Source organism: Saimiri boliviensis, chromosome 1, assembly GCF_048565385.1.
Source record: "Saimiri boliviensis isolate mSaiBol1 chromosome 1, mSaiBol1.pri, whole genome shotgun sequence".
In the NCBI taxonomy this organism is placed as follows: Eukaryota; Metazoa; Chordata; class Mammalia; order Primates; family Cebidae; genus Saimiri; species Saimiri boliviensis.
The window spans coordinates 228,874,996-228,901,558 of record NC_133449.1 but is presented as its reverse complement, the minus strand read 5'-3'; the positions used below and the strand labels follow the sequence as shown (position 1 = coordinate 228,901,558).

The 26,563-nt window shown below is 43.5% G+C and overlaps 1 protein-coding gene and 2 pseudogenes across 1 annotated transcript; 2 read left to right on the top strand and 1 right to left on the bottom strand.

Moving 5' to 3' along the window:
- Positions 1 to 247: 247 nt before the first annotated feature.
- On the bottom strand, positions 248 to 26,238 carry LOC101043589 (actin, cytoplasmic 1-like; annotated as a pseudogene).
- LOC101045919 (interferon-induced transmembrane protein 3 pseudogene) lies at positions 5,567 to 5,976 on the top strand (annotated as a pseudogene).
- On the top strand, positions 18,756 to 20,526 carry SPZ1 (spermatogenic leucine zipper 1). The gene has a single exon (XM_003920802.4). It carries the CDS (start codon positions 19,065 to 19,067, stop codon positions 20,214 to 20,216), a length of 1,152 nt encoding a protein of 383 aa, XP_003920851.1. The 5' UTR covers positions 18,756 to 19,064; the 3' UTR covers positions 20,217 to 20,526.
- Positions 26,239 to 26,563: the final 325 nt, after the last annotated feature.

The window sequence follows — 26,563 nt, the reverse complement described above, 5'->3', positions numbered from 1 at the left end:
TGATATTTGGAATGACTATTTTAAAAAAAAGAACAATATACAATCCAAGTCCTCCGTCACATTGTAGAACTTTAGGGGAATGCTCACTCCAACCAACCACTGTCACCTTCATGGTTCCAGTTTTTAAATCCTGAGTTAAGCCTCCCACCCAAAAAAATCCAAAACAAATAAAACCATGCCAATCTCATCTTGTTTTCTGCCCAAGTTACGTTTTGAAAGGGTGAAGTGCAACCAAGCAATAGTCGGCCTAGAAGCATTTGCCATGGACACTGGAGGGGCTAGACTCATCATACTCCTGCTTGCTGATCCGCATCTGCTGGAAGGTGGACAGAGAGGCCAGAATGGGGCCACCCATCCACCTGGAGTATTTGCACTCGAGAGGAGCAATGATCCTTTTTTTTTTTTTTTTTTTTTTTTTTTTTTTTTTGAGATGGAGTCTTGCCCTGTTGCCCAGGCTGGAGTGCAACTGCACAATCTCAGCTCACTGCAACCTCCGCCTCCCAGGTTACAACGATTCTCCTGCCTCAGTCTCCAGAGTGGCTGGGACTACAGGTGTCTGCCAAACCAACTGGCTAACTTTTTGCATCTTTAGTAGAGATGGGGTTTCACCATGTTGGCCAGGCTGGTCTTGAACTCCTGACCTCGTGATCTGCCCACCTCAGCCTCCCAAAGTGCTGGGATTACAGGTGTGAGATACCATGCCTGGCCCAGGAGCAATGATCTTGATCTTCATCATGCTGGGCGCCAGGGCGGTCATCTCCTTTTGCATCCTGTCAGTGATGCCAGGGTACATGGTGGTGCTACCAGGCAGCACTGTGTTGGCATACAGGTCTTTGTGGATGTCCATGTCACACTTCATAATGGAGTTGACGCTAATTTCATGGAAGTTACAGGATTCCATGCCCAGGAAGGAAGGCTGGAAGAGCGCCTTGGGGCAGCGGAACCGCTCATTGCCGATGATGATGACCTGGCCAACAGGCAGCTCATAGCTCTTTTCCAGGAAGGAGCTGGAGGCTGCTATGGCCATCTACTGCTCGAAGTCCAGGGCAACATGGCACAGCTTCTTCTTGATGTCATGCACCATTTCCTGCTTGGCTGTGGTGGTGACGCTGTAGCCACACTTGGTGAGGATCTTCATGAGGTAGTCAGTTAAGTCTCAGCCAGCCAGATCCAGACACAGGATGGCGTGGGGGAGGGCATATCCCTTGTAGATGGGCACAGCATCGGTAACCTTTTCGCTAGAGTCCATCACAATGTCAGTGATATGGCCAGAGGCATACAGGGACAGCACGGCCTGGATGGACACATACGTGGCTGGGGTGTCGAAGATCTCAACATGATCTGGGTCATCTCGTGGTTGGCCTTGGGGTTCTGGGTGGCCTCGGTCAGCTCATTGTAGAAGGTGTGGTGCCAGATCTTCTCCATGTTGTCTCAGTTGGTGATGATGCTGTGCTCGATGGGGTGCTTCAGGGTTAGGATGCCTCCCTTGTTCTGGGCCTCCTCGCCCACATAGGAGTCCTTCTCTGACCCATGCCTACCATCATGCCCTCGTGCCTCGGGTTCCCCACGATGGAGGGGAAGACAGCCCAAGGGGCATCATCGCCTGTAAAGCTGGCCTTGCACATGCCAGAGCTGTGGTCAACGACCAGCACGTTAATATCATCATCCATGGTGACCTGGCAGCAGGTGAGGATGGGCAGTGGAGTGGAGAGGGTGAGGCTCTGTGCTGTGCTCGAGGGGCAGACACAGTCTCGGCTTCTTTTTTTTTTTTTTTTTTTTTTAAAGATGGGGTTTCACCATGATGGCCAGGCTGGTCTTGAACTCCTGACCTCAGGTGATCTACCCACCTCAACCTCCCAAAGTGCTAGGATTATAGGATTACAGGTGTGAGCCACAGCGCCCAGCTGGCTTTTTTTTTTTTTTTTTTTTTTTTTTGAGACAGAGTTTCACTCTTGTTGCCCAGGCTGGAGTACAATGGTGCAATCTCAGCTCACTGCAACCTCAGCCTTCCAGGTTCAAGTGATTCTCCTGCCTCAGCCTCCCAAGTAGCTGGGATTACAGGCATGTGGCACCACGCCCAGCTAATCTTTTGTATTTAGTAGAGACTGGGCTTCAAGATGTTGGTCAGGCTGGTCTTGAACTCCTGACCTCAGGTGATCCACCTGCCTCAGCCTCCCAAAGTACTGGGATTACAGGCGTGAGCCACCACTCCCGGCCAACAGCATCTTTTCATGTGCTTATTTGTCATTCGTATATCTCCTTTGACGTGTTCTATTCAGATATTTTGTCCATTTAAAAAACTGAGTTGTTTTCCTATAGCTGCATTTGAAGAATTCTTTATATATTGAATATAAGTCCTTTATCATGTAAACCAAAAAGTATTTGAGTCAAGTCTCAATCAATTTGGAAGCTTATTTTGTCAAGGCTGAGGATTTTGACTGGTGACACAGCCTCAGGAGGTCCTGGGAACATGTGCCCAAGGTGGTTGGGTTACAGCTTGACTCTATACCTTTTAGGGGGACAAAAGTTACAAGCAGCCATCAATTAATACCTGTAAGGTGTACATTGGTTCAGTGTGGAAAAGTGGGACACATTTGTAATTCCAGCTACTCAGGAGGCTGAGGCAGGAGAATTGCTTGAACCTGGGAGGTAGAGGTTGCAAGAGCAAGACTCCGTCTCAAAAAAAAAAAAAAAGAAAAGAAAGAAAGGTGTTGAAGTGGGAACAGTGAGGGTCCCAGGTCATAGGTGGATTCAAAGATTTTATGATTGGCAGATGGCTGAAAAAAATTAAGTCATTATCTAAAGATCTGGAATCAATAGAAAGGAATGTCTGGATTAAGATAGGGTTTCTGAATACTAAGGTTCCTATGACACAGATGAAGCCTCCAGGTAGCAGACTTCAAAGAGTATGGATGGCACATGTTTCTTACCACACCTAAAAAGGTGCCAGACTTGGCCAGGTGTGGTGGCTCATGGTCCCAACACTTTGGGAGGCTGAAGCAGATCACTTGAGCCCAGGAGTTTGAGATCAGCCTGGGTGACATAGTGAGATCTCATCTCTTAAAAAAAAGTATTACAGGTATTGATCAACTTACGACCGATGCAACTTACGACCATTTGACTTTACGACCACAATCACTAGCCACGACTGCTCCGTGTCTGGCAGCGCAAAAGTTGCCCAGCTGGGCGTACGACAGTGCGGGCCATCTTCCGTACCATCTCTGCGTGCACCATTTCAACTGTTATCCCAGGTTCGATACAGCAATTTGTGTTTTGTACATGTTTATATATTTTGATATGTTTTACAATTGGGAAAATATTTCCTATGTTATTTTTTACACCTGTATTTTGTATTTTTGTATGCACCTGTATTTTGTAATTTCGTATGTTTTGCAAATATTAAACCGGTTGTACTGGTAAGGCAGTGTTTTACTTAAACCTGACGAATGTAAAAATAAGAAACAAAATGGTGTAGAGATGATACAAATGGCATAAAATGAACAAAGAAAATTATATATAACAATAATGAAAGAAAATTATGATAAAATATGACTTAAAGATTTTTATAACATCATTTCACAGTACTGTACATATAGCCTACTCAAATTACGACCAAATCATGTTACGATCGGTCTGTTGGAACCAATCGTGGTCGTAAGTCGAGCACTAGCTGTAGCTGGGTTTGGTGGCCTGTAGTCCCGCCTACTTGGGAGGCTCAGGTGGGTGGGAGGATCACTTAAGCCCAGGAAGTCAAGGCTGCGGTGAGCTGAGATGCACAACTGCACTCCAACCTGAGTAACAGAGTGAGACCCTGTCTCAAAAAACAAAAGGTGCTAGACTCTCAATCTCTCCTGAGTCAGGAAAAGATCTGGAAGTTTCTCTACAGAATGTAGATTTCCCCCTTAAGAGTCAGCTTTGCCGAGCCATTTAAAAAATAAGTCAAGGAGGCTGGGCATGGTGGTTCACGCCTATAATCCAAGCACTTTGGAGGCCAAGGTGGGAGGATCATGAGGTCAAGAGATTGAGACCATCCTGGCCAACACGGTGAAACCCAGTCTCTACTAAAAATACAAAAATTAGCTGGGCATGGCACATAGCTGTAGTCCCAGCTACTCAGGAGGCAGAGGCAGGAAAATCACTTGAACCCGGGAGGCAGAGGTTGTAGTAAGCCGAGATGGCACCACTGCACTCCAGCCTGGCAACAGAGTGAGATTCCATCTAAAAAAAAAAAATCAAGGGAATATATTTCAGAGTAAAATACTTCACTTTCAGGGCCTGCTATCTGGTATGTGATGCTATAGTAAAGTCAGGATGGAATTTGGTATATTATTGCTACAAGGAGTCTGCTCTTTGTCAGTCTTAAGATCTCTGTTTTAATGTTTTTGTTTGTTTGTTTGTTTTGAGATGGAATTCTCTGTCACCCAGGCTGGAGTGCAATGGCATGGTCTTGGCTCACTACAACCTCCTCCTCCCTGGTTCAAGAGATTCTCCTGCCTCAGCCTCCCAAGTAGCTGGGACTATAGCGCATGCTACCACACCCGGCTAATTTTTGTATTTTTAGTAGAGAGGAGTTTCCACCATGTTGGCCAGGTTGGTCTCAAACTCCTGACCTTGTGATCTGCCTGCCTCAGCCTCCCAAAGTGCTAGAATTTCAGGTGTGAGCCACTGCGCCAGGCCTAAATTTTTCTTTCGTAGATTATGCTTTTGATATTCTATCTAAAAACTCATTGCCAGATCAGGAGTCACAAAGACTTTTTCCTGTGTTTTCTTTCAGAAGTGGTTTTTTGTTGTTTTGTTCTGAGATGAAGTCTCACTTTGTCACCTAGGTTGGAGTGCAGTGGCACTCATTATCTTAACCTTTAAGCTTTTACTTAAGTGTAATCAACCAAGTGAGGGTGGTAGGAGATCTATCCCAACACCTCTCATGTATACTCAAATTTTGGGTTCCTCTTTGGAATAAAATAGGCTCTTCACTGTTTACAAGGTTATTTCTGATCTCTGAAACTTCTCTGTCCGTATTTTTCCTCTGTTTTTCTCTATTCAGTCTTGGCTGCCACAATAAGACAGAAAGTACAAGACACGTTTTTTCTTGCATCTGCAGTGAGAGCCTTAGCAGCACACAGTAATTGCACCAGGTCTGTCAAATAGATGTATAGCTTGTCAATTTTGGCAAGAGGCAGCTGGCATTTTGAAAGGGATTATGTTGTATCTGTAGATCAATTTAAGAAATATTACTATCTTAACAATATCAAGTCTTCAAACCCATGAACATGAGATATTTTTCCATTTATTTAAAGCTTTAATATCTTTCAACACTGTTTTAGAGATTTCAGTTCTTTTGAAAACTTCTTTTGTTACATTTATTTCTAGAGTTGATTCTCATCATATGCAGTAGTCACTCTCTATGAAGCCACTCCAGACATTGAACTAGTGATTACTATAGCTTTCAGAGTAATGTAGTGTTAGGTTCTTGTGAGCCTCTGGTCTCAACATTTTCGTCAGTTGAAATGTCATTTGTGGGAGAAGCATCCCAGCAACCCCACCACCGACGGTCTTGCCGGACACCATGAACCACACTGTCCAAACCTTCTTCACTCCCGCCAGCACTGACCATCCCCCAAACTATGAGATGCTGAAGGAGGAGCATGAGGTGGATGTGCTGGGGGTGCCCCACAACCCTGCACCCCCGACATCCACCGTGGTCCACATCCGAAGTGAGACCTACGTGCCTGACCACGTCGTCTGGTCCCTGTTTAACACCCTCTTCATGAATTCCTGCTGCCTGGGCTTCATAGCGTTTGCCTACTCCGTGAAGTCTAGGGACAGGAAGATGGTTGGCGACCTGACCGGGGCCCAGGCCTACGCCTCCACCGCCAAGTGCCTGAACATCTGGGCCCTGGTTTTGGGCATCATCATGACCATTCTGATGATCATCATCCCAATCCTGATTCTGCAAGCCTATCAGTAGATCCAGAGGAATCACCTGGGCCAGGGGCTCTGCCCGTGACCTGTCTCCCTGGTACTCCAGCTTCCATCCCTCGCCCTGCCCCCAGCCCATCCTGTATCAGCCCTTTACCCTCACACACTTTTCTACAGTGGCATTCAATAAAGTGCATGTGCTCCCAGAAAAAAAAAAAAAAAATGTCATTTGTGTTACATAGGTTTGTTTGTCAGTATTCTTGTAAAACAAGCCAGTCCCATCAGTGTTGAAAGCCTGCTCTTCCTCATAATCCTTTTATTCTTTTTCTTTTCTTTTCTTTTCTTTTTTTTTTTTTTTGAGACAGCATCTCACTCTGTTGCCCAGGCTGGCTGGAGTGCAGTGGTACAATCTTGGCTCACTGCAACCTTTACCTCCCCAGTTCAAGTGATTCTCGTGCTTCAGCCTCCAAAGTAGCTGGGATTACAGGTGCCCACCACCGCGCCTAGCTACTTTTTGTATTTTTAGTAGAGATGGGGTTTTACCATGTTGGCCAGGCTGGTCTCAAACTCCTGACCTCAGGTGATCCTCCCTCCTCAGCCTCCCAAAGTGCTAGGATTACAGGCTCGAGCCACAGTGCTCTGCTTCATAATCCTTTTTCTGTATAACACTTAGAAGGTATTTTTAAAAGTCTTCTGTAGCCTCCTGTCTGCAGAACCTGCCTCTCCAGCAACTTTAATAAGGCAGGAAACTTGGACTCTGATCCCAGCTCTCATCATAACTAGCTGTAACCTTGGGCAAGCCTCTTAGAATCTACACTCCCAAATTCTGAGAAAAAAAAAAAAAAGACTTTGGATGAGAATATCTCTAAGGTTCCACTTATTGTGTAGTTCAGGTATTATGCCACCAAAAAAAGGAGAAACATTTGTAGAGCAATTTTTAAGGCTCATAGCACCACCTGGTGGTTACAGAAAAGAGGCTATGCTGAGGAAAGGAGGTTGTGTAGTTTTTGATTTTTGAATAAAAATTTCAATGTTCAATTTCCCCTCTAAATTGGCTACTTATAAGTGCACTACTACATCTAAAAGCATCACAAAATTATGCTTAAAATCATACCCTGCATAGAATTCCTTGTAAAGACTCTAATCCTTGATTAGTTATCACCAATCAGCAGCTATTATTCTTACTTTTATTATTATTCTTACTTTTTTCTATTATTATTTTATTATTTAATCTATTTTTTATTTTATTATTTTATCTATTTTATTATTCTTACTTACTTTTTTCTATTATTCTTACTTACTTTTTTTTTTTTTTTTGGAGAGATAACATCTTACTATGTTGTTCAGGCTAGTCTGGAACATCTGTACCCAAGAGATCCTCCCACCTCGGCCTCCCAAAGTGCTAGGATTACAGATGTGAGCCACCATGCCTAGCCAGCTATTATTCTTTGATTTTAAAGAAACCTATTAAACAATTATATAAAACAAAATATTTTGTATTATAAAAAACCTATTAAACAATTATATAAAACAAAAAAAATTTGTATTATACCAAAACATTTCCATACTAAAATTTTTCATATGCGAAATGCCTCTGTCAGAGGCAAAAGCAACAGATGTCTACTACATTGTGCCTAAAACACAGCAATAGTAGTTTATCTCCATTTGTGTTTGTCTAATCCTAATCATTAAATCAAGGTGAGGCAATTTTGGCAAAAATGCCACAAAAGTGGTAAGTTTTTCTTAGTGTATTGTTTGAAGCAGCATCGTTGTCTGGGGTAAACACCTGAGGTTTGTCATCTTGCTCCAAGAAAATTAAGGACAGGGACACATGTGGGTAGGTTAAGGAGTGGAAAGCTTAACAGTAGAATGGAGAGGGAGAACAGCTCCTTGAGAGACAGAGGCTCGAAAAAAGAGAAAAGCAGCCAAAAGCAGGAGAGTTTACCAGCAGGCTTGAGGAGGCGGTGTCTGATTGACCCGGGCTCACTGATTGGTTTCACCAGGTGTGACGTTTCCATAGCAGCGGCGGGAGCGGGGACGCTGGTCGTCCCACCCCAATCATTATGCAAATGAGCTTCCCCTGGGCTGGCGCCTCTCGCCCGCTGCTCACCATACACCCGGCGGGCAGCAAGAGAAGATGGAGCCGCCACTTTGAACGTGCCTAGTCCCAGGTAATATATTCCTGTGGGCACAAGTACTGGCATTCACCCGTGCACGCTTCCAGCTTGTTTGTTTACATCTGCAGCTCGATTTTACAGGCTGCTCTTTGTTAGAAAAGAAAATGATTTGGGGGCTGTTTTTCATTAATAGGGAAACCTGCTGGGCGCGGTGGCTCACGCCTGTAATCCCAGCATTTTGGGAGGACCAGGCAGGCAGATTACGATGTCAGGAGTTTGAGACCAGCATGGCCAACATAGTGAAAGCCCCTCTCTACTGAAAATACAAAAACTAGCCAGGCATGGTAGCACAGGCCTGTAGTCCCAGCTACTCGGGAGGCTGAGGCAGGAGAATCGCTTGAACCTGGGAGGTGGAGGTTGTGGTAAACTGAGATTGCAGCACTCCAGCCTGGGCAACAGAGTGAGACTCCCTCAAGAAAAAAAAAGGCCGGGCGCGGTGGCTCAAGCCTGTAATCCCAGCACTTTGGGAGGCGAGGCAGGTGGATCACGAGGTCAAGAGATCGAGACCATCCTGGTCAACAAGGTGAAACCCCGTCTCTACTAAAAATACAAAAAATTAGCTGGGCATGGTGGCGCGTGCCTATAATCCCAACTACTCGGGAGGCTGAGGCAGGAGAATTGCCTGAACCCAGGAGGCGGAGGTTGCGGTGAGCCGAGATCGCGCCATTGCACTCCAGCCTGGGTAACAAGAGCGAAACTCCGTCTCAAAAAAAAAAAAAAAAAAAAAAAAAAAAGAAGGAAAAAGAAAAAGGGGAAATCTGACCCAGGATTTCTGTATCCTATCTGCCTAAGAAACTACTTTTTAACCCCTGTATCAATACAAATGGGTACATGATGTCCGTATGTCGTATTTCTGGTTATGTTAGCTTTGATCACCTCATTAAGACAGCTGTCTACTTGGTTTATCAACTATGAAGTTACTATCTTTTCATTTGTAATTAACAAACATCTTGTTAATTACTTTGAGACTTAAGGGAGATACTTTGAGACTATGCAAATATTCTGTTTCTCTCTCCTAATTTTAGCACCCATAGGTAGATCTTGCCTGCAATAATTATTATAGTGGTGTTCTAAGGAGGGTTTCTGTTTTCCTTATTCTTTTCCTGTGTATTAATTGGAATTGTTTGATAAAGAAGAAGTGTCTATTTTCCTGTATTTCCTTACTTGTTTATTCATTCAACAACCTATGGTTTCATAGGTTATAATCCAATACAATCATTTATTTTATTGCTCAAATATGTTTGAATAATTTTGATAGAGTTAAAGTTGTTGGTTTAATGAAAAATATTTGAGCTGGGCATGGTGGCATTTGCCTGTAATCCCAGTGACTCAGGAGGCTGAGGCAGAAGGATGGCTTAAGAATGTTGGGACAACGAAGTTCTTCTTCAAAGACTCAGCTTTAAAAGTCAATCCTAGGCCGGGCGCGGTGGCTCAAGCCTGTAATCCCAGCACTTTGGGAGGCCGAGGCGGGTGGATCACAAGGTCGAGAGATCGAGACCAACCTGGTCAACATGGTGAAACCCCGTCTCTACTAAAAATACAAAAAAATTAGCTGGGCATGGTGGCGCGTGCCTGTAATCCCAGCTACTCAGGAGGCCGAGGCAGGAGAATTGCCTGAACCCAGGAGGCGGAGGTTGCGGTGAGCCGAGATCGCGCCATTGCACTCCAGCCTGGGTAAGGAGAGCGAAACTCCGTCTTAAAAAAAAAAAAAAAAAAAAAAAAATTCTTGTATTTTTAGTAGAGACGGGGTTTCACCATGTTGACCAGGATGGTCTCGATCTCTCGACCTTGTGATCCACCCGCCTTGGCCTCCCAAAGTGCTGGGATTACAGGCTTGAGCCAATCCTACTTTTAAAAGTAGGATTTAAAAGGATTTAAAAGGAACTATGTTAGGGACAAAACCCCCTCCCTTCCTTTGTTAGGTGTGCTCTTGTGACTGCTGCAGGCGCAGGCAGCACCCTTCTGCAGAAGTGAACTTTGCCTTGTTAAGAAACTTTTCTTCCAAGTGCTGGTCTTTCTCTGTGGCACTGAGAACTTATTTCTAACAAGCCTAAGAGTTTGAGTCTGCAGTGAGCTGTGATGACACCACTGCATTCCAGATCCTGACTCCAAAATATATGTATACATATGTATAGATTTTATGTAATTGTTTAATAGGTTTTCTTAAAACCAAAGAATAGGCAGGTGCGGTGGCTTGTGCCTGTAATCCCAGCACTTTGGGAGGCCAAGGCGGGCAGATCATGAGGTCAGGAGATTGAGACCAACCTGGCTAACACAGTGAAACCCCCATCTCTACTAAAAATACAAAAAAAATAGCCAGGCACGGTGGCATGCACCTGTAGTCCCAGCTACTCAGGAGGCTGAGGCAGGAGAATCGTTTGAACCCAGAAAGTGGAGGCTACAGTGAGCCCAGAGCTCCCCACTGCACTCCAGCATGGGCAACAAAAAGAAACTCTGTTTCAAAACAAAACAATGAAAACCAAAGAATAATAGCTGATTGGTGGTGACCATTCAAGGGTTAGAATCTTAATGTTTATGAGGATTTTATGTAAGGTATTCTCCTGGTTCAGCCTCCCAAGTAGCTGGGATTATAGGAATGTGCTACCACACCTGGCTAATTTTGTATTTTTAGTAGAGATGGGGTTTCTCCATGTTGGTCAGTCTGGTCTCGAACTCCCAACCTCAGGTGATCCACCTGTCTTGGCCTCCCGAAGTGCTGGGATTACAGACATGAGCCACTGCACCTGGCCATCAAGGTGTGGTTTTATCGTTATTTGTATGATGCTTATAGATGTAGTAGTGCATTTGTAAGTAGCCATTCTAAAGGGAAAATTGTCTGAAAATTGAAAATCTACAAAATAACTGAGAAATACTTTTCAGAAGTGTCATGAAAAATAGGGAAAGATTGAGACCTGTCACAGAGGAAACTAGACATGACTAAACGCGGCACGGGATCCTGGAACAGAAAAAGAACATAGAGAGAAAACTGGTGAAACCCCAGTAAAATCTGTAGTTTAGTTAGTAGCATCGTGCTGAAGTTAGTTTTGATAATTGTACTATAATTACATAAGATGTTAAACTTTGGGAATACTGGGTGAAGGATACATGGAAATACTGTACTATTTTTCTAAATCTAATTTTTTTTTTCAAAATAAAAGGTTAAAAAATGATTCCCACATAAAAAGGATTTTTATCTCTGAGTTAATAATAATATAAGTGATTATTATCAAGGCTAATTATTAGTTGCACAAGTTTTTTTTCATTTTTTATTTTTTTTTGAGACAGAATCTCATCACCCAGGCTGGAGTGCAGTGGTATGATCTTGGCTCACTGCAACCTCCACCTCCTGGGTTCAAGCAATTCTCCTGCCTCAGCCTCCTGAGTAGCTGGGATTACAGGCACACACCACCGCACCTAACTAATTTTTTTTGTATTTTTAGTAGAGACAGGATTTCACCATGTTGGTCAAGCTGGTCTTGAACTCCTGACCTAGTAGTGATCCACTGCCTTGGCATCCCACAGTGCTGGGATTACAGGCATGAGCCACCACACCCAGCCTCCAGAAGTCTTATGGGAGAGAGATCAAAATCTCCAAGGGGTACAGAGTATCTTTAATTTGGATAGAAAGCAGGTTTGTGCTATTATTCTGTTTTAGGCACAATGTGGTAGGCATCTATTGGTTTTTCCAGACAGACACTCATTCCCTTATTTTCTTTTCTTTCTTTCTTTTTTTTCTTTTTTTGAGATGGAGTCTTGTTCTGTTGCCCAGGCTGGAGTGCAGTGGTGTTATCTTGGCTCACTATAATCTCTGCCTCCCAGGTTCAAGTGATTCTCCTACCTCAGTCTCCCTAGTAGCTTGGATTACAGGTGCCTACCATCATGCTTGGCTAATTTTTGTACTTTTAATAGACATAGGGTTTCCCTGTGTTCACCAGGCTGATTACAAACTCCTGACCTCAGTTGATCTGTCTGCCTTGGCTTCCCAAAGTGCTGGGATTACAGGTGTGAGCCACTGTGCCCTCTTTTCTGATAACTGCCCCTCATCATGCCACTCTGTCCCTGGTCCAGTCCATGGGCTGACCCACATCAAAACTCCATGAGCACAGACCCACCTGGGCCAATCAATGCCAGCCTTGGCATTTTTGTTAGAACTGTAAGGAAAGATAAATTTGTTTTCCTCTAGGATTGTTCAATTTGTGGGACATCAACCTGGAGCTACCTGATACCACCATGTAGTGAAAGAATCCTAAGAATGATGGCACAGAGAGAGACAACTCAGAAACAGTGAGGTCCAGCCCTAATTATTTAACTTCAGCCCCTGAACCTAGGCATGTCGGAAACCATAGGTTTCTTGGTTAACTTAACCATGTTAAGTTACATGAGTCATTGATACTCTTTTTTTTTTTTTTTTTTTTTGAGACGGAGTTTCGCTCTTGTTACCCAGGCTGGAGTGCAATGGCACAATCTCGGCTCACTGCAACCTCCGCCTCCTGGGTTCAGGCAATTCTCCTGCCTGAGCCTCCTGAGTAGCTGGGATTACAGGCACGTGCCACCATGCCCAGCTAATTTTTTGTATTTTTGGTAGAGACGGGGTTTCACCATCTTGACCAGGATGGTCTCGATCTCTTGACCTCGTGATCCACCCGCCTCAGCCTCCCAAAGTGCTGGGATTACAGGCTTGAGCCACCGCGCCCGGCCATCATTGATACTCTTAACATTCCACCCTTTCTGCCTCAGTTTATTTGGCTTAAGCCAGTTTAAGTTTAGGCTCTGTCTATTGGTACCAAAAGAATCATGAATGAAACATTCTATATTTAATTTTTTAAATTAATTAATTTATTTTTGAGACAGGGTCTCACTCCTGTTGCTGAGGCTGCAGTGTAATGGTGCGTTCTCAGCTCACTGCAGACTCTACTTCCTGGGTTCAAGTGATCCTCCTACATCAGCCTCCCGAGTAGCTGGGACTACAGGCACACACCACTATGCCCAGCTAATTTTTTGTATTTTTGGTAGAGAAGGAGTTTCACCATGTTGTCCAGCCTGGTCTCAAATTTCTGAGCTCAAGTGATGAGCCTGCCTCGACCTCCCAAAGTGCTGGAATTACAGGTGTGAGCCACTGCGCCCAGCCTATGTTCAATATTTTGATATTCATTTTGAAATTCAAATGCATTAAAGGATGACATTGATTTTATATTTTTGTAAAGGCAATCTTATTTTAAAGAGAGAAATTTGGGCCAGGCACAGCAGCTCATGCCTATAATCCCAACACTGAGCGGCTGAGGCAGGAGGACTAGTTGAGTCCAGGAGTTTGAGACCAGCCAGGGCAACATAGTGAGGTCCCTGTCTCTACAAAACAAACCAAAAAAACTAGCTAGGTGTAGTGGTGCGTGCCTATAGTCTCAGCTACTCAGGAGGCTAAGGCAGGAGGATTGCTTGAGCCTCAGAGTTTGAGGCTGTATTGAGCTGTGATTGCCCCACTGCACTCCAGCCTGGGCTACAGAGAAAGACTCTGTCCTCCACCCCAGAAACAGAAAATGAAAGAAAAATCTGACACAAGTTGTCATTTTAACAATTTTAGAAACAGCTTTTTGCAGTTTTTTTCTTTTCTTTCTTTTTTTTTTTTGTTCTTTTTTTTTTGACAGGGTCTCATTCTGTCGCCCAGTCTGGAGTGCAGTGGCACGCTTATGGCTTACTGCAGCCTCAACCTCATGGGCTCAAGCCATTCTCCCACCTCAGCCTCCCAGGTAGCTGGGACTATAGGTGTGTGCCATCACGCCTGGCTAATTTTTTATTTTTAGTAGAGACAGGGGTTTCACCATTTTGCCCAGGCTAGTCTCGAACTCCTGGGCTTAAGTGATCCTTCCACCTTGGCCTCCCAAAGTGCTGGGATTATAGGCATGAGCCACCATGCCCAGCCAACTTTTTCTAAGTCATTAAGCTATGTGAAACTTAGTGGATAGAAATTGTAAAACAGTCCAAATATGTTTAACCTCCATGGTTATCCACTGGGGAATATGGGTCAATAGACACAAGAGGACCACTCTTGTTTCTCAACATCTGTATACCTTTCAGTGCCTAATATATAAACAAATTCCAATAAAATTAACAACTGTTAATTGGAATTCATTCTAGTTGTAGGGGAAATATTTAAGTCCTTTATAGATTTGGTTTGTTTTTGTTTTTTGTTTTTTATTTTTTGAGATTGAGTATTGCTCTTATTGCCCAGGCTGGAGTGCAGTGGCGCAATCTCAGCTCACTGCAACCTTTGCCTCCTGGGTTCAAGTGATTCTCCTGCCTCAGCCTCCCGAGTAGCTGGGATTACAGGTGCATGCCACCATACCCGATTAATTTTTTTTTTTTTTTTTTTTTTTTTAGTAGAGACAGGTTTTACCCTGTTGGCCAGGTTGGTCTTGAACTCCTGATCTCAGATGATCCATCCACCTCAGCCTCCCAAAGTGTTAGGATTATAGATGTGAGCCACTGCACCCAGCTCTTTTCAGATTAAAGAAAAAAAAAATTATCTTCTTATCTTCACCAAGCCACCTTCAAACCACTTTTTTTTTTTTTTTTTTTTTTTTTTGAGACGGAGTTTCGCTCTTGTTACCCAGGCTGGAGTGCAATGGCGCGATCTCGGCTCACCGCAACCTCCGCCTCCTGGGTTCAGGCAATTCTCCTGCCTCAGCCTCCTGAGTAGCTGGGATTACAGGCACGCACCACCATGCCCAGCTAATTTTTTTGTATTTTTAGTAGAGATGGGGTTTCACCATGTTGACCAGGATGGTCTCGATCTCTTGACCTCATGATCCACCCGCCTCGGCCTCCCAAAGTGCTGGGATTACAGGCTTGAGCCACCGCGCCCGGCCAAACCACTTTTTATTTTAAAAAATCAAGACAAGGGTAATATTAGATTTATGTTTGACGCATACAAAAGCTGCAAGCACAAGGAGATAGTGAATACATTTTCTTTTTAAGTGTCCAGGGAACATACATGAACACTGATAATCTATTAGGCCAAAAAGAAAATATCAGTCAGTTTCAAAAGTTAGATATTACAGACATTTTCTGAGTACGATATGACAAAGCTAGAAATTATCGAATCAGAAAAAAATTCCCCTTGTCCTGAAGATTAAGAAATTGTCTTAAATGATGCTTGAGTCAAAGGGGGAAATCAGGAGCAATGTTGAACCTTCTAAGATGGAATTAAAGCATAAGGACAATTGCTAGCGTCTGTGCTGTCACTGTGTAAATTAGAAAAGGTGTTCCTTTTTCTTTTTTTTTTTTTTTTTTTTTGAGACGGAGTTTCGCTCTTGTTACCCAGGCTGGAGTGCAATGGCGCGATCTCGGCTCACCGCAACCTCCGCCTCCTGGGTTCAGGCAATTCTCCTGCCTCAGCCTCCTGAGTAGCTGGGATTACAGGCACGCGCCACCATGCCCAGCTAATTTTTTGTATTTTTAGTAGAGACGGGGTTTCACCATGTTGACCAGGATGGTCTCGATCTCTCGACCTCGTGATCCACCCGCCTCGGCCTCCCAAAGTGCTGGGATTACAAGCTTGAGCCACCGCGCCCGGCCTGGTGTTCCTTTTTCAAGTAAAAACAAAGGCCAACCCTGCTGTCTCTGTGAGTAGTCAGCGATGATGGCCTGGAGCCCAGCTGGCTGAAAGACGAGCATGAGGCTCTGAGGAATTAGAGCCAAAGTGAGTTGGTAACTGGAGAGGAAAGAAAGCACATGAATTTCTCTTTTCTAGAGGAAAAAAAAAAACTGAGTATGAGTTTTCCCCTAAGATTGGAAGCAACTTTCTATTAAAGTGCTTGCTAGCAAGATTTTGAAGGCCAGGAAAAAGTCATACACAAGAAACGTTTTCTTTGATTGTGTTCTATATTCTCAAGGCCTGACTCCTAAGAACAAAAAGACAATAAAGCAGTTTATTAAAATAAAAGAAGTTTAATAAGCTTGTTACTTTTCTGTAACCCACTATAGAATTTACCTGTTTTAAATGCTTTTTAGTTTTTACTTTTTTTTTTTTTTTTTCTGAGACGGAGTTTCGCTCTTGTTACCCAGGCTGGAGTGCAATGGCGCCATCTCGGCTCACCGCAACCTCCGCCTCCTGGGTTCAGGCAATTCTCCTGCCTCAGCCTCCTGAGTAGCTCGGATTACAGGCATGTGCCACCATGCCCAGCTAATTTTTTGTATTTTTAGTAGAGACGGGGTTTCACCATCTTGACCAGGATGGTCTTGATCTCTTGACCTCATGATCCACCCGCCTCGGCCTCTCAAAGTGCTGGGATTACAGGCTTGAGCCACCGCGCCCGGCAGTTTTTACTTTTTTGAGGCAGTGTCTTGCTCTGTTGCTCAGGTTGGAGTGCAGTGGCGTGACCTCAGCTCACTGCAGCCTCTGCCTCCTGGGTTCAAGCAATTCTGGTGCCTCAGGCTCCTGAGTAGCTGGGATTACAGGTGTGTGCTGCCACACCCAGCTAATTTTTGCACTTTTAGTAGAGATGGGGTTTGTCATATTGCTCAGGCTGGTCCCAAACTCCTGGCCTCAAGTGATCCAGGCCAAGGTGCTGGGATTACAGGTGTGAGCCACTGCACCTGGCCAGCTTTAAAATTTTTTGAGATAGGGTCTTGCTGTGTTACCCAAGCTGGAGTGCACTAAGCAGCAGTCATGGCTCACTGCAGCCTCAACCCCCTAGGCTCAAGTGATCCTCTTTTCTCAGCCTCCCAAGTAGCTAGGACCACAGGCACATATCACCACACCCTGCTAAACAAACACTTTAGATATATAATTGTGTCATTTTAACAAGTTACTGTGTAGAGTGTGGAAATCTTAGAGGATCAATAAAAGAGCCAAAAGGAAAAAAAAATCTCCAAATAAGTTACTCTGAAAAGTAATGGTTAAAGTTTTCTATCACCTGATGCAAATGATTCATGAGCAAGGCTGCCAAGCTTGTCTTGAAGAATGCCTATATTCAAAGCCAAGAAAAGCCCCAGTTTGTAATTGTGTTACTATTATAAATAACCATTCAGATAGTCCCTTCTTGCAGCAGTAGAATATTTTTATTTTTATTTTATTTTAATGTTTTTTATTGCATTTTAGGTTTTGAGGTACACGTGAAGAACATGCAAGATTGTTGCATAGGTACACACGTGGCAGTGTGATTTGCTGCCTTCCTCCCCATCACCTATATCTGGCATTTCTCCCCATGCTGTCTCTCCCCAACTCCCCATCCCCCTCTGTCCCTCTCCTATTCCCCCCCCATAGACCCCAGTATATGATGTTCCCCTCCCTTTGTCCATGTGTTCTCATTGTTCATCACCCGCCTGTGAGTGAGAACATGCGGTGTTTGATTTTCTGCTCTTGTGTCAGTTTGCTGAGAATGATGGTTTCCAGGTTCATCCATGTCCCTGCAAAGGACACAGACTCATTGTTTTTGATGGCTGCATAATATTCCATGGTGTATATGTGCTACATTTTCCCTGTCCAGTCTATCATCGATGGGCATTAGGATTGGTTCCAGGTCTTTGCTGTTGTAAACTGTGCTGCTATGAACATTCGTGTGCGTGTGTCCTTATAGTAGAATGATTTATAATTCTTCAAATATATACCCAGTAATGGGGTTGCTGGGTCAAATGGAATTTCTATTTCTAGGTCCTTGAGGAATTGCCACACTGTCTTCCACAATGGTTGAACTAATTTACACTCCCACCAACAGTGTAAAAGTGTTCCTATTTCTCCACATCCTCTCCAGCATCTGTTGTCTCCAGATTTTTTAATGATCGCCATTCTAACTGGTGTGAGATGGTATCTCAGTGTGGTTTTGATTAGCATTTCTCTGATGATCAGTGATGATGAGCATTTTTTCATATGTTTGTTGGCCTGATGTATGTCTTCTTTTGTAAAGTGTCTGTTCATATCCTTCACCCACTTTTGAATGGGCTTGTTTGTTTTTTCCTTGTAAATCTGTTATAGTTCTTTGTAAATTCTGGATATCAGCCTTTTGTCAGATAGACTGCAAAAATTTTTTCCCATTCTGTTGGTTGCCGATTCACTCTAATGACTGTTTCTTTTGCTGTGCAGAAGCTGTAGAGTTTGATTAGGTCCCATTTGTCTATTTTGGCTTTTGTTGCCAATGCCTTTGGTGTTTTGGTTATGAAGTCCTTGCCTACGCCTATGTCCTGAATGGTTTTGCCTAGATTTTCTTCTAGAGTTTTTATGGTGTTAGGTCTTAGGTTTAAGTCTTTAATCCATCTGGACTCCTGGCTTTACTTTCCTTAAATCACAAAAGGTGTAGCACTCTGGGGTTTTGTTTTGTATGGATAACTTTCTTTTACAGTCACAACTCTCTTAGAATGAGAGCAATAGAGCCTCTAGGTGCCATGAAAGGAAGGGGACCTCATCAGAGAGGACTGGCCTCCGCCATGCCCTTAAGTGGTCAAAACATGCTGCAGTTGGGGTCAGGATTGTGGGGGAATAGGGGTGAGGTAGGGAAGTAACTGAGTGCACTTAGACTGAGATGAATGGAAACCTAGAAATTAAGTAGGGGAAGAGCTGTTGTAGAGCTCTTTCTGGCATGAGGAGGAGGGGTAGCCCAAGGTTGCTTTTGATGCATGAGTCACTGAGCAGGAATTGGAGAGGCTTCCATTGTGACATAAAGGAGACAGACACTGGGGATAGGCCACAGTGGTGCAGTGACACAATAAAGACGTGGTTGCTAGGGCCAGAGAATAAAAGCCGGGTGCCCAGAGGAAGAGAGATGGAGCCCTAGCTCCAGTCCCCTTTCCCACCCTTTCTCCCCCAAGGGCTGTCTGAGATGCCACCTTCCACCTAAACAGCATCTCCCCAGTTTTAATCCTTAACTTTGGTCTCTGACTTCTGCTTGATTCCACAATCTCCACCCACATTTGCATGAAAGACCATCACCTGTTCTTCCTGGAATCTCTAAGGTTTTCTGCTTTCCTTCTGTCCTGATGGCCAGCTCTGCTAAGTCAGCTGAGACGCCCACCCTCTCCGAAACTCTTAACCCTACTCCTGATCCTCATCAAGAATCTCTGGACCCTAAGATTACCATTGCCTTATTTGAAATTGGGTCACTTTCCCCTTCCTTCTCAGGCTCTCTTGCTTCCCTAAAGAATAGCAGCCATCAAGTCACAGAACAACAGACTGCACAGAAGTTTAACAATCTCTTAAAAGAAATTAAAGACATTCTTAAAAATATGGCAGGTTTTCAAGAGAAGATCACAGAAGCAAAAGAACTTTTTGAGGAAAGCAATATTTCTGAGCATGTGTCAGCCCACAAAGAAAACATCAGAGGACTTGACAAAATCAATGAAATGTTATCAACAAACCTGCCTGTTAGTTTAGACCCAGAAAAAGAAGAGAATGAAAAGAAAAAGGAGATGATATTGGAAAACCAGAACTTTGAAAACACAGTACAAGTTTTTGCAAGAGATTTAGTAAATCATTTAGAAGAAAAACAAGTTTTTAATGAAACTCAACAAAGTCAGGAAAAAGCAAAAAACAGACTTCTTAGTGTTCAAGAAGAAACCATGAAAATTAGGAACAACATGGAGCAGTTACTACGGGAAGCAGAACACTGGAGTAAACAACATACTGAGCTCAGCGAACTGATAAAATCGTATCATAAATCTCAGAAAGACGTAAGTGAAACTCTCGGAAATAATGGAGTTGATTTCCAAACCCCAATGAATAATCAAGCATCAGCAAAGCATGAGCTGGAGGAACAGGTGAAGAAACTGATCCATGACACCCATTCATTGCAGTTGGTGGCAGCTTTGCTAGAGAATGAATGCCAAATCTTACAGCAGAGGATAGAGATTCTTAAGGAATTCCATCATCAGAACCAGGGAACTCTGCAAGAGAAGCCAATTCAGATAACCTATAAACAGGACAAGAAAAATCAGAAGCCATCAGAAGCAGAGAAATTAGAAATGTGTAAGCAGAACAAGCAAGAAATGAGGGGTACATTTCAGAAAAAGGGGAGATCCTGTAGAAGCCTGGATGTTTATCTTAATAAGAAAGCTTGCAATAACCAGTTCAATATTCACGTTGCGACAAAAGCTCTTATGAGAAAAAAGAGGTCAGTTAGCAGCGTAAGATAGAAAATATCAAAAGCAGACGAAAAGGTGAATCCTTAAAAAATACATCTGATACATCCAGCTTCAGGCATGATCAATCATCAAACCATGGGCAGATCTGCTGGTTCAACCAAAAAAAGAGCTACAGAGTAAGAAGATGAACACTTATATTGCACATTACCTCAGAAGTTATGTAAGTGTGGTCTTTAGTGACCATTGTGTCTACATCAAGTTCACCTCTTCACCTCTATAATCTGCTTGGTTTTTTTTGTAATTATTAGATAGACAGCTTAGAGTGAGAAGTTAAAGATCCAATTAAGTAAAGACCTAAATTAAGTAAAGACCTAAAGACAAGGGAAAGTATCTTTTTTCTTTATTTAATCATTGCACGGAGAGAGGGAGTTCTGGGGGGGAAAACTGTATGGTGTTTTTCGCCAGGTACAGTGGCATTTTGGGAGGCCAAGGTGGGAGGATCATTTGAGGCCAGGAGTTTGAGACAAGCCTGAGCAACACAGCAAAAATTAAGTGAAAAAAAGATATATAGTGCTTTAGTTGTGACCTTTTAAAGCTCCCTTTCTAAATATATGTTTCCTTTTCCTATTATACAAGTAGGGGACGTGGGAGAATTTTTTAAATGCTGATAATCCACCCCTAACAATTTGCCTTTCTCTTATAAATCTGCACTGACTCTACTTTTCCTAATGTGCCCCCCTTGCTCCTCTGCTAGTGAACTGTGGGCACACTGGGCAGCAGAGGCCCTTGGGAAGGACCCCCTCAACTTGTTTAGAAGAATAGAGACATATCTATATTTTATTTTTTAATTTTATTTAGTTATTATTCTTATTATTTGAGATGGAGTCTCGCCTGATTGCCTAGGCTGGAGTGCAAAGACATGATCTCAGCTCACTGCAACCTCTGCCTCCCGGGTTCAAGCGATTCTCTTGCCTCAGCCTCCTGAGTTGCAGGATTACAGGCGCTCACCACCATACCTGGCTAATTTTTTGTATTTTTTAGGAGAGATAGGGTTTCACCACGTTAGCCAGGCTGACCTCAAACTCCTGACATCAGGTGATCCACCCGCCTTGGTCTCCCAAAGTGCTGGGATTACAAGCATGAACCACTGTGCCTGGCCTAGATTTTATTTTTGCTGGAAAAGTTTCTCCCACTCCTCCAGATATAATCAGTAGTGTTACCCAGGGGGAAAAAAGCAGTATCTTCTATTAAGGGAGCTGGACTTCTGGTTCTAGAAAAGATGGAGCAGATGAATTTTCCCTTATTCTTCTCTTTAAGTAAGCTAAAAACCCTGGACATTATAGATAAAGCAAACCTAAGAAGATTCTGAAAGGTGGAGAGAAGGAGGTGGAATGGCCAGGGATGCTGAAACTTAAGGAACAACAGGGTGTTTAGTTCTCTGGGCTTTCTTTTTGCCTCTTATATATTCTGAGCTAGGTGCTGGAGGAGCCCACAACCCCAAAACATCAATGCATGTAGACAAAAAAATTCCCCCATTTTTTTGCCTGCTTTCTTTGGCCGACAGATGAGGAAAGGAACAGTCTGGCAAGACAGAAATCTTTTGACAAAACTGTCCTAATCCAGCCAAATTGCATAGAAACACATTTCTGCCTCATCAGTCAGCAAATACTGAGTCAAGAGCCTAGATATTCATCCTTGCCTGGCAGTCATGAGGCACCCCTCCTCTACTCTAGGATGGTGCAGAGGAGGTAAGTGTAGGAATCCTAAAGCGCTGCCCTCCACCTGATGGTAACAGTGATCTTCCCTGGCCTCCTCCAGCCCCTCCAGTAGAGTAGAATGTCAGTGGAGGCCATGTGAGTAGACTAGATTTTTACCCCTTTTCCCTGCTGGCAGCATCAGCAGGGCCCTACCGAAAAAGAAGACTTAGGCCGGGCATGGTCACTCACACCCGTAATCCCATCACTTTGGGAGATCAAGGCTGGCAGATCACCAGGTCAGGAGATCGAGACCATCTTGGCTAATATGGTAAAACCCTGTCTCTACTACCAATACAAAAAAATTAGCCGGGCATGGTGGCACACGCTTGTAGTCCCAGCTACGTGGGTGGCTGAGACAGGAGAATTGCATGAACCTGGAGGTGGAGGTTGCAGTCAGCTGAGATCGCGCCATTGCACTCCAGCCTGAGCAACAGAGCGAGACTCCATCTTAAAAAAAATAAATAAATAAAAGAAGACTTAATAAGATCCAGAGTCTCCTAACAATGCTCAAAATGTCCAGGATATAATAGAAAAATCACTCATATTGAGAACCAAAAGAAGTCTCGAATGAGAAAAGACAATAGATACTGACAGTGGGATAACACAGACACTAGAGTTATCTGACAAGGATTTTTTTTTCTTTTTTTAAATTGCATTTTAGGTTTTAGGGTACATGTGAAGAACATGTAAGATTATTGCATAGGTACACACGTGGCAGTGTGGTTTGCTGCCTTCCTCCCCTTCACCTGTATCTGTCATTTCTCCCCATGCTATCTCTCCCCACCTCCCCACCCCCCCGCCCCTCCCCCATTTCCCCCCAACAGACCCCAGTGCGTAGTGCTCCCCTCCCTGTGTCCATGTGTTCTCATTGTTCATCACCCGCCTATGAGTGAGAACATGCAGTGCTGACAAGGATTTTTAAACAGTCATTATAAAAATGCTTCGATGGACAGTTACAAATGTGAAACAAATGAGAAAATAGAAAGTATCAGCAAAAAAATATAAAGGAGACATAAGTGGAAATTTTAGAACTGAAAAATAGAAGTAATATAACCTCACTGATTGTGCTCAGTAGCAGAATATAGATGTCAGAGAATAGATTCTATGAACTTTGAAGAGAGAACCATAGAGATGACCCAGAGAAAATTGACAGAGTGCCTGGGCACGGTGGCTCACGTCTGTCTGTAATCCCAGCACTTTGGGAGGCTGGGGGGAGTGGATCACTTGAGGTCAGGAGTTGGAGACTAGCCTGAGCAATGTAGTGAGACACTCCCCCACCCCATCTCTACAAAAAAATACAAAAATTAGCCAGGCATGGTGGGGGCACATCTGTAGTCGCAGCTACTCAGGAAGCTAAGGTGGGAGGATTGCTTGAACCCAGGAGTTTGAGACAAGCCTGGGCAACATAGGGAGACCCCATCTCTACAAAAACTACAAAAATTAGCTGGGTGTGGCAGCACACCCCTGTAGTGTCAGCTATTTGGGAGGCTGAGATAGAAAGATTGCTTGAGCCTGGGAGGTTGAGGCTGCAATGAGCCATGATCATGCCGCTGTACTCCAGCCTAGAGGACAGAGTGAGCCATCTGAATCAGTCAGTCAATCAATCAAGAAAAGATTTGGAGTGAGAACCCAGGATACTCTCCATCTTGCCTTTCAGGCGTAAATCAATCTGTCTCTGTCTGTCTCTCTCTCTCTCTCTCTCTCTCTCTCTCTTTCCTTTTAGAAGGGGAGGAGGACAGTTGCCTTTCTCTTCTATATAAATGCCCAGATTCATTTTCTCCGAATTCTTCATTTACTGTACGGACCTCATTACATAGAGGATGACATCTTGTTCTCACCGCATCCCCCCAGGGATAAGAACTAGGACAAGGGAATCCAGCACAGTAATTATTATGTCATAATAATCTGTCTCTGGTGCAGAAACTTCATGTATGCATTCAGGGCAACATAAAGATGACTATTAAAAGCCCAACAAAGACAACCACAATCCCCACCGCATGTTCTGTTACGCAGATAGCAGGGGGCATAAGAGATTTTCGTATGTTTTAAGTACCGAAACAGCAATCTGAAATACTGCTCCCTACTCCTAAACCAACATTTCTTTCCATGTTTGGAATGTATATCACTTTATTCAAAAGCTAAAAGCCAATGCTTACCTGTTACACCCCTTAGTAGAAATAAAAAGAGATTGCCACACTTAAATAATATTGGGAGTCCTGAAAAAATTACACACTTCTTTCCATCTGCCTTTCCTTCAAATGGTGATACCCTCCACACTATTCTCCAAGCACCTTGATTAATAAAGAATTGTGTAAGGCCAGGAGCAGTGGCTCATGCCTGTAATCCCAGCACTTTGGGAGGCTGAGGCGGGAGGAGCACCTGAGGTTGGGAGTTTGAGAACAGCCTAACCAACATGGAGAAACCCCATCTCTTCTAAAAATACAAAATTAGCCAGGCGTGGTGGCTTATGCCTGTACTCCAAGCTACTTGGGAGGCTGAGGCAGGAAAATCGCTTGAACCCTGAGGGGGAGCGGAGGTTGCGGTGAGCCGAGATTCCATCATTGTGCTTCAGCCTGGGCAATGAGTAAAACTCCATCTCAAAATAATAAGTGTAATTCACTTGGCTGGGCACGGTGGCTTATGCCTGTAATCTCAGCACTTTGGGAGGCCGAGGTAGGTGGAACACTTGAGGGCAGGAGTTCGAGACCATCCTGGTCAACATGGCAAAACCCCATCTCTACTAAAAATATAAAAATTAGCTGGGTGTGGTGCGTGCACCTGTTAGTCTCAGCTACTTGGGAAGCTGAGGCAGGAGAATAGCTTAAACCTAGGAACAGATTAAATGAGAGAATTAGAAACTAATCGGAAGCAAGCCTGGCTAAAAAGAAAGGTAACAATAGCAAAAAACCCAGGCACACAGGATGTCTGGAATTTGGGGTCATTGGTATGTTGCAAGTAAAAATAAAGGTAAGTATTACATTAAAAGTCAGCTATTCCTGCGCATGGTGGCTCAGGCCTCTAGTTTCAGCTACTCGGGAGGCTGAGGCAGGAGAAATCACTTGAACCCAGGAGACAGAGGTTGTAGTGAACTGAGATCATGCCACTACACTCCAGCCTGGCAACAGAGCAAGACTCAGTCTCAAAAAAAAAAAAAAAAAAAAAGTCAGCTATCCTAGATTAATGTGAGGTAGAGAGGATTTATCAACATTATCACATCAATATTATTATTTTAATAAAGTTATTCTACAAACCTGATTGATACAGAAAATTATTCTAAATTTTTCTTACCTTAATAAAGAAAGGCCTCAGGCAGATATCACTGGAGTGTCACAGCCAGTTGAGTGTTTTTCTTTTCTTTTTTTTTTTGAGACGGAGTTTCGCTCTTGTTACCCAGGCTGGAGTGCAATGGCGCGATATCGGCTCACCGCAACCTCCGCCTCCTGGGTTCAGGCAATTCTCCTGCCTCAGCCTCCTGAGAGGCTGGGATTACAGGCACGCGCCACCATGCCCAGCTAATTTTTTGTATTTTGAGTAGAGACGGGGTTTCACCACGTTGACCAGGATGGTCTCGATCTCTTGACCTCGTGATCCACCCGCCTCGGCCTCCCAAAGTGTTGGGATTACAGGCGTGAGCCACCGCGCCCGGCCGAGTGTTTTTCTTTTCTAACAATCACACAGTCTTCCAGCAGAAACCACTAACTACTAATCCATATTTAATTAAATTTTTTCTCATAGGGAAGCATACATTGCATTGATTCGAACTGGTCTGTTAGGAAGCCTCAGTTGATGTGAAAGTAGATACTGATATGTGCATTTTGCTTTGATTTTAAAGATTAAATGGTTTTTCTTTCTTTCCCTTTTTTTTTTTTTTTTTTGAGAGTCTCACTCTGTTGCCCAGGCTGGAATGCAGTGGTGTGATCTTGGCTCACTGCAACCTCCGTCTCCTGAGTTCAAGCGATTCTCCTGCCTCAACCTCCTAAATAGCTGGAATTACAGGCGTGCAAACATGCCCGGCTAATTTTTTTGTATTTTTATTAGAGAGGGGGGTTTCACCATGTTGGCCAGGCTGGTCTCAAACTCCTGACCTCGTGATCTGCCCACCTCGGCCTCCCAAAATGCTGGGATTACAGGCTTGAGTCACTGTGCCCGGCCTTAAATGATTTTTCTGATTTAAGAGAAAGTACTATTCAATGGTCCTCAGATATTTCTAGGAAAAGACGCTATTTTGTTTATTTGTATTTTCTCCCTTTTTCTCGTTGTATCTTATTAATCTTTAACGAAATCCAGATTTTGGCTTCATTAATCTTTATTATTTTTAGTATTCCCTTTCAAAGATTTCTGGCCCTTTCTTGATTTCCCTTTTTAAAAGTTGTTTTCTTGCATTTTTTCAATTTATTTTTCTTTTATTGTGATAAAACAATATACAACATTAAATTTACCATCTTAACTATTTAAACAATTTTTTTATTTTTTAAATTTATATTTTATTTTATTTTTATTTATTTATTTTTTTTTTTGAGATGGAGTTTCACTCTTGTTACCCAGGCTGGAGTGCAATGGCGCGATCTTGGCTCACCGCAACCTCCGCCTCCTGGGTTCAGGCAATTCTCCTGCCTCAGTCTCCTGAGTAGCTGGGATTAC

Excerpts from the sequence above, each read along its gene's own strand:
- SPZ1 (XM_003920802.4), top strand. The coding sequence starts at position 19,065 with ATGGCCAGCTCTGCTAAGTCAGCTGAGACGCCCACCCTCTCCGAAACT.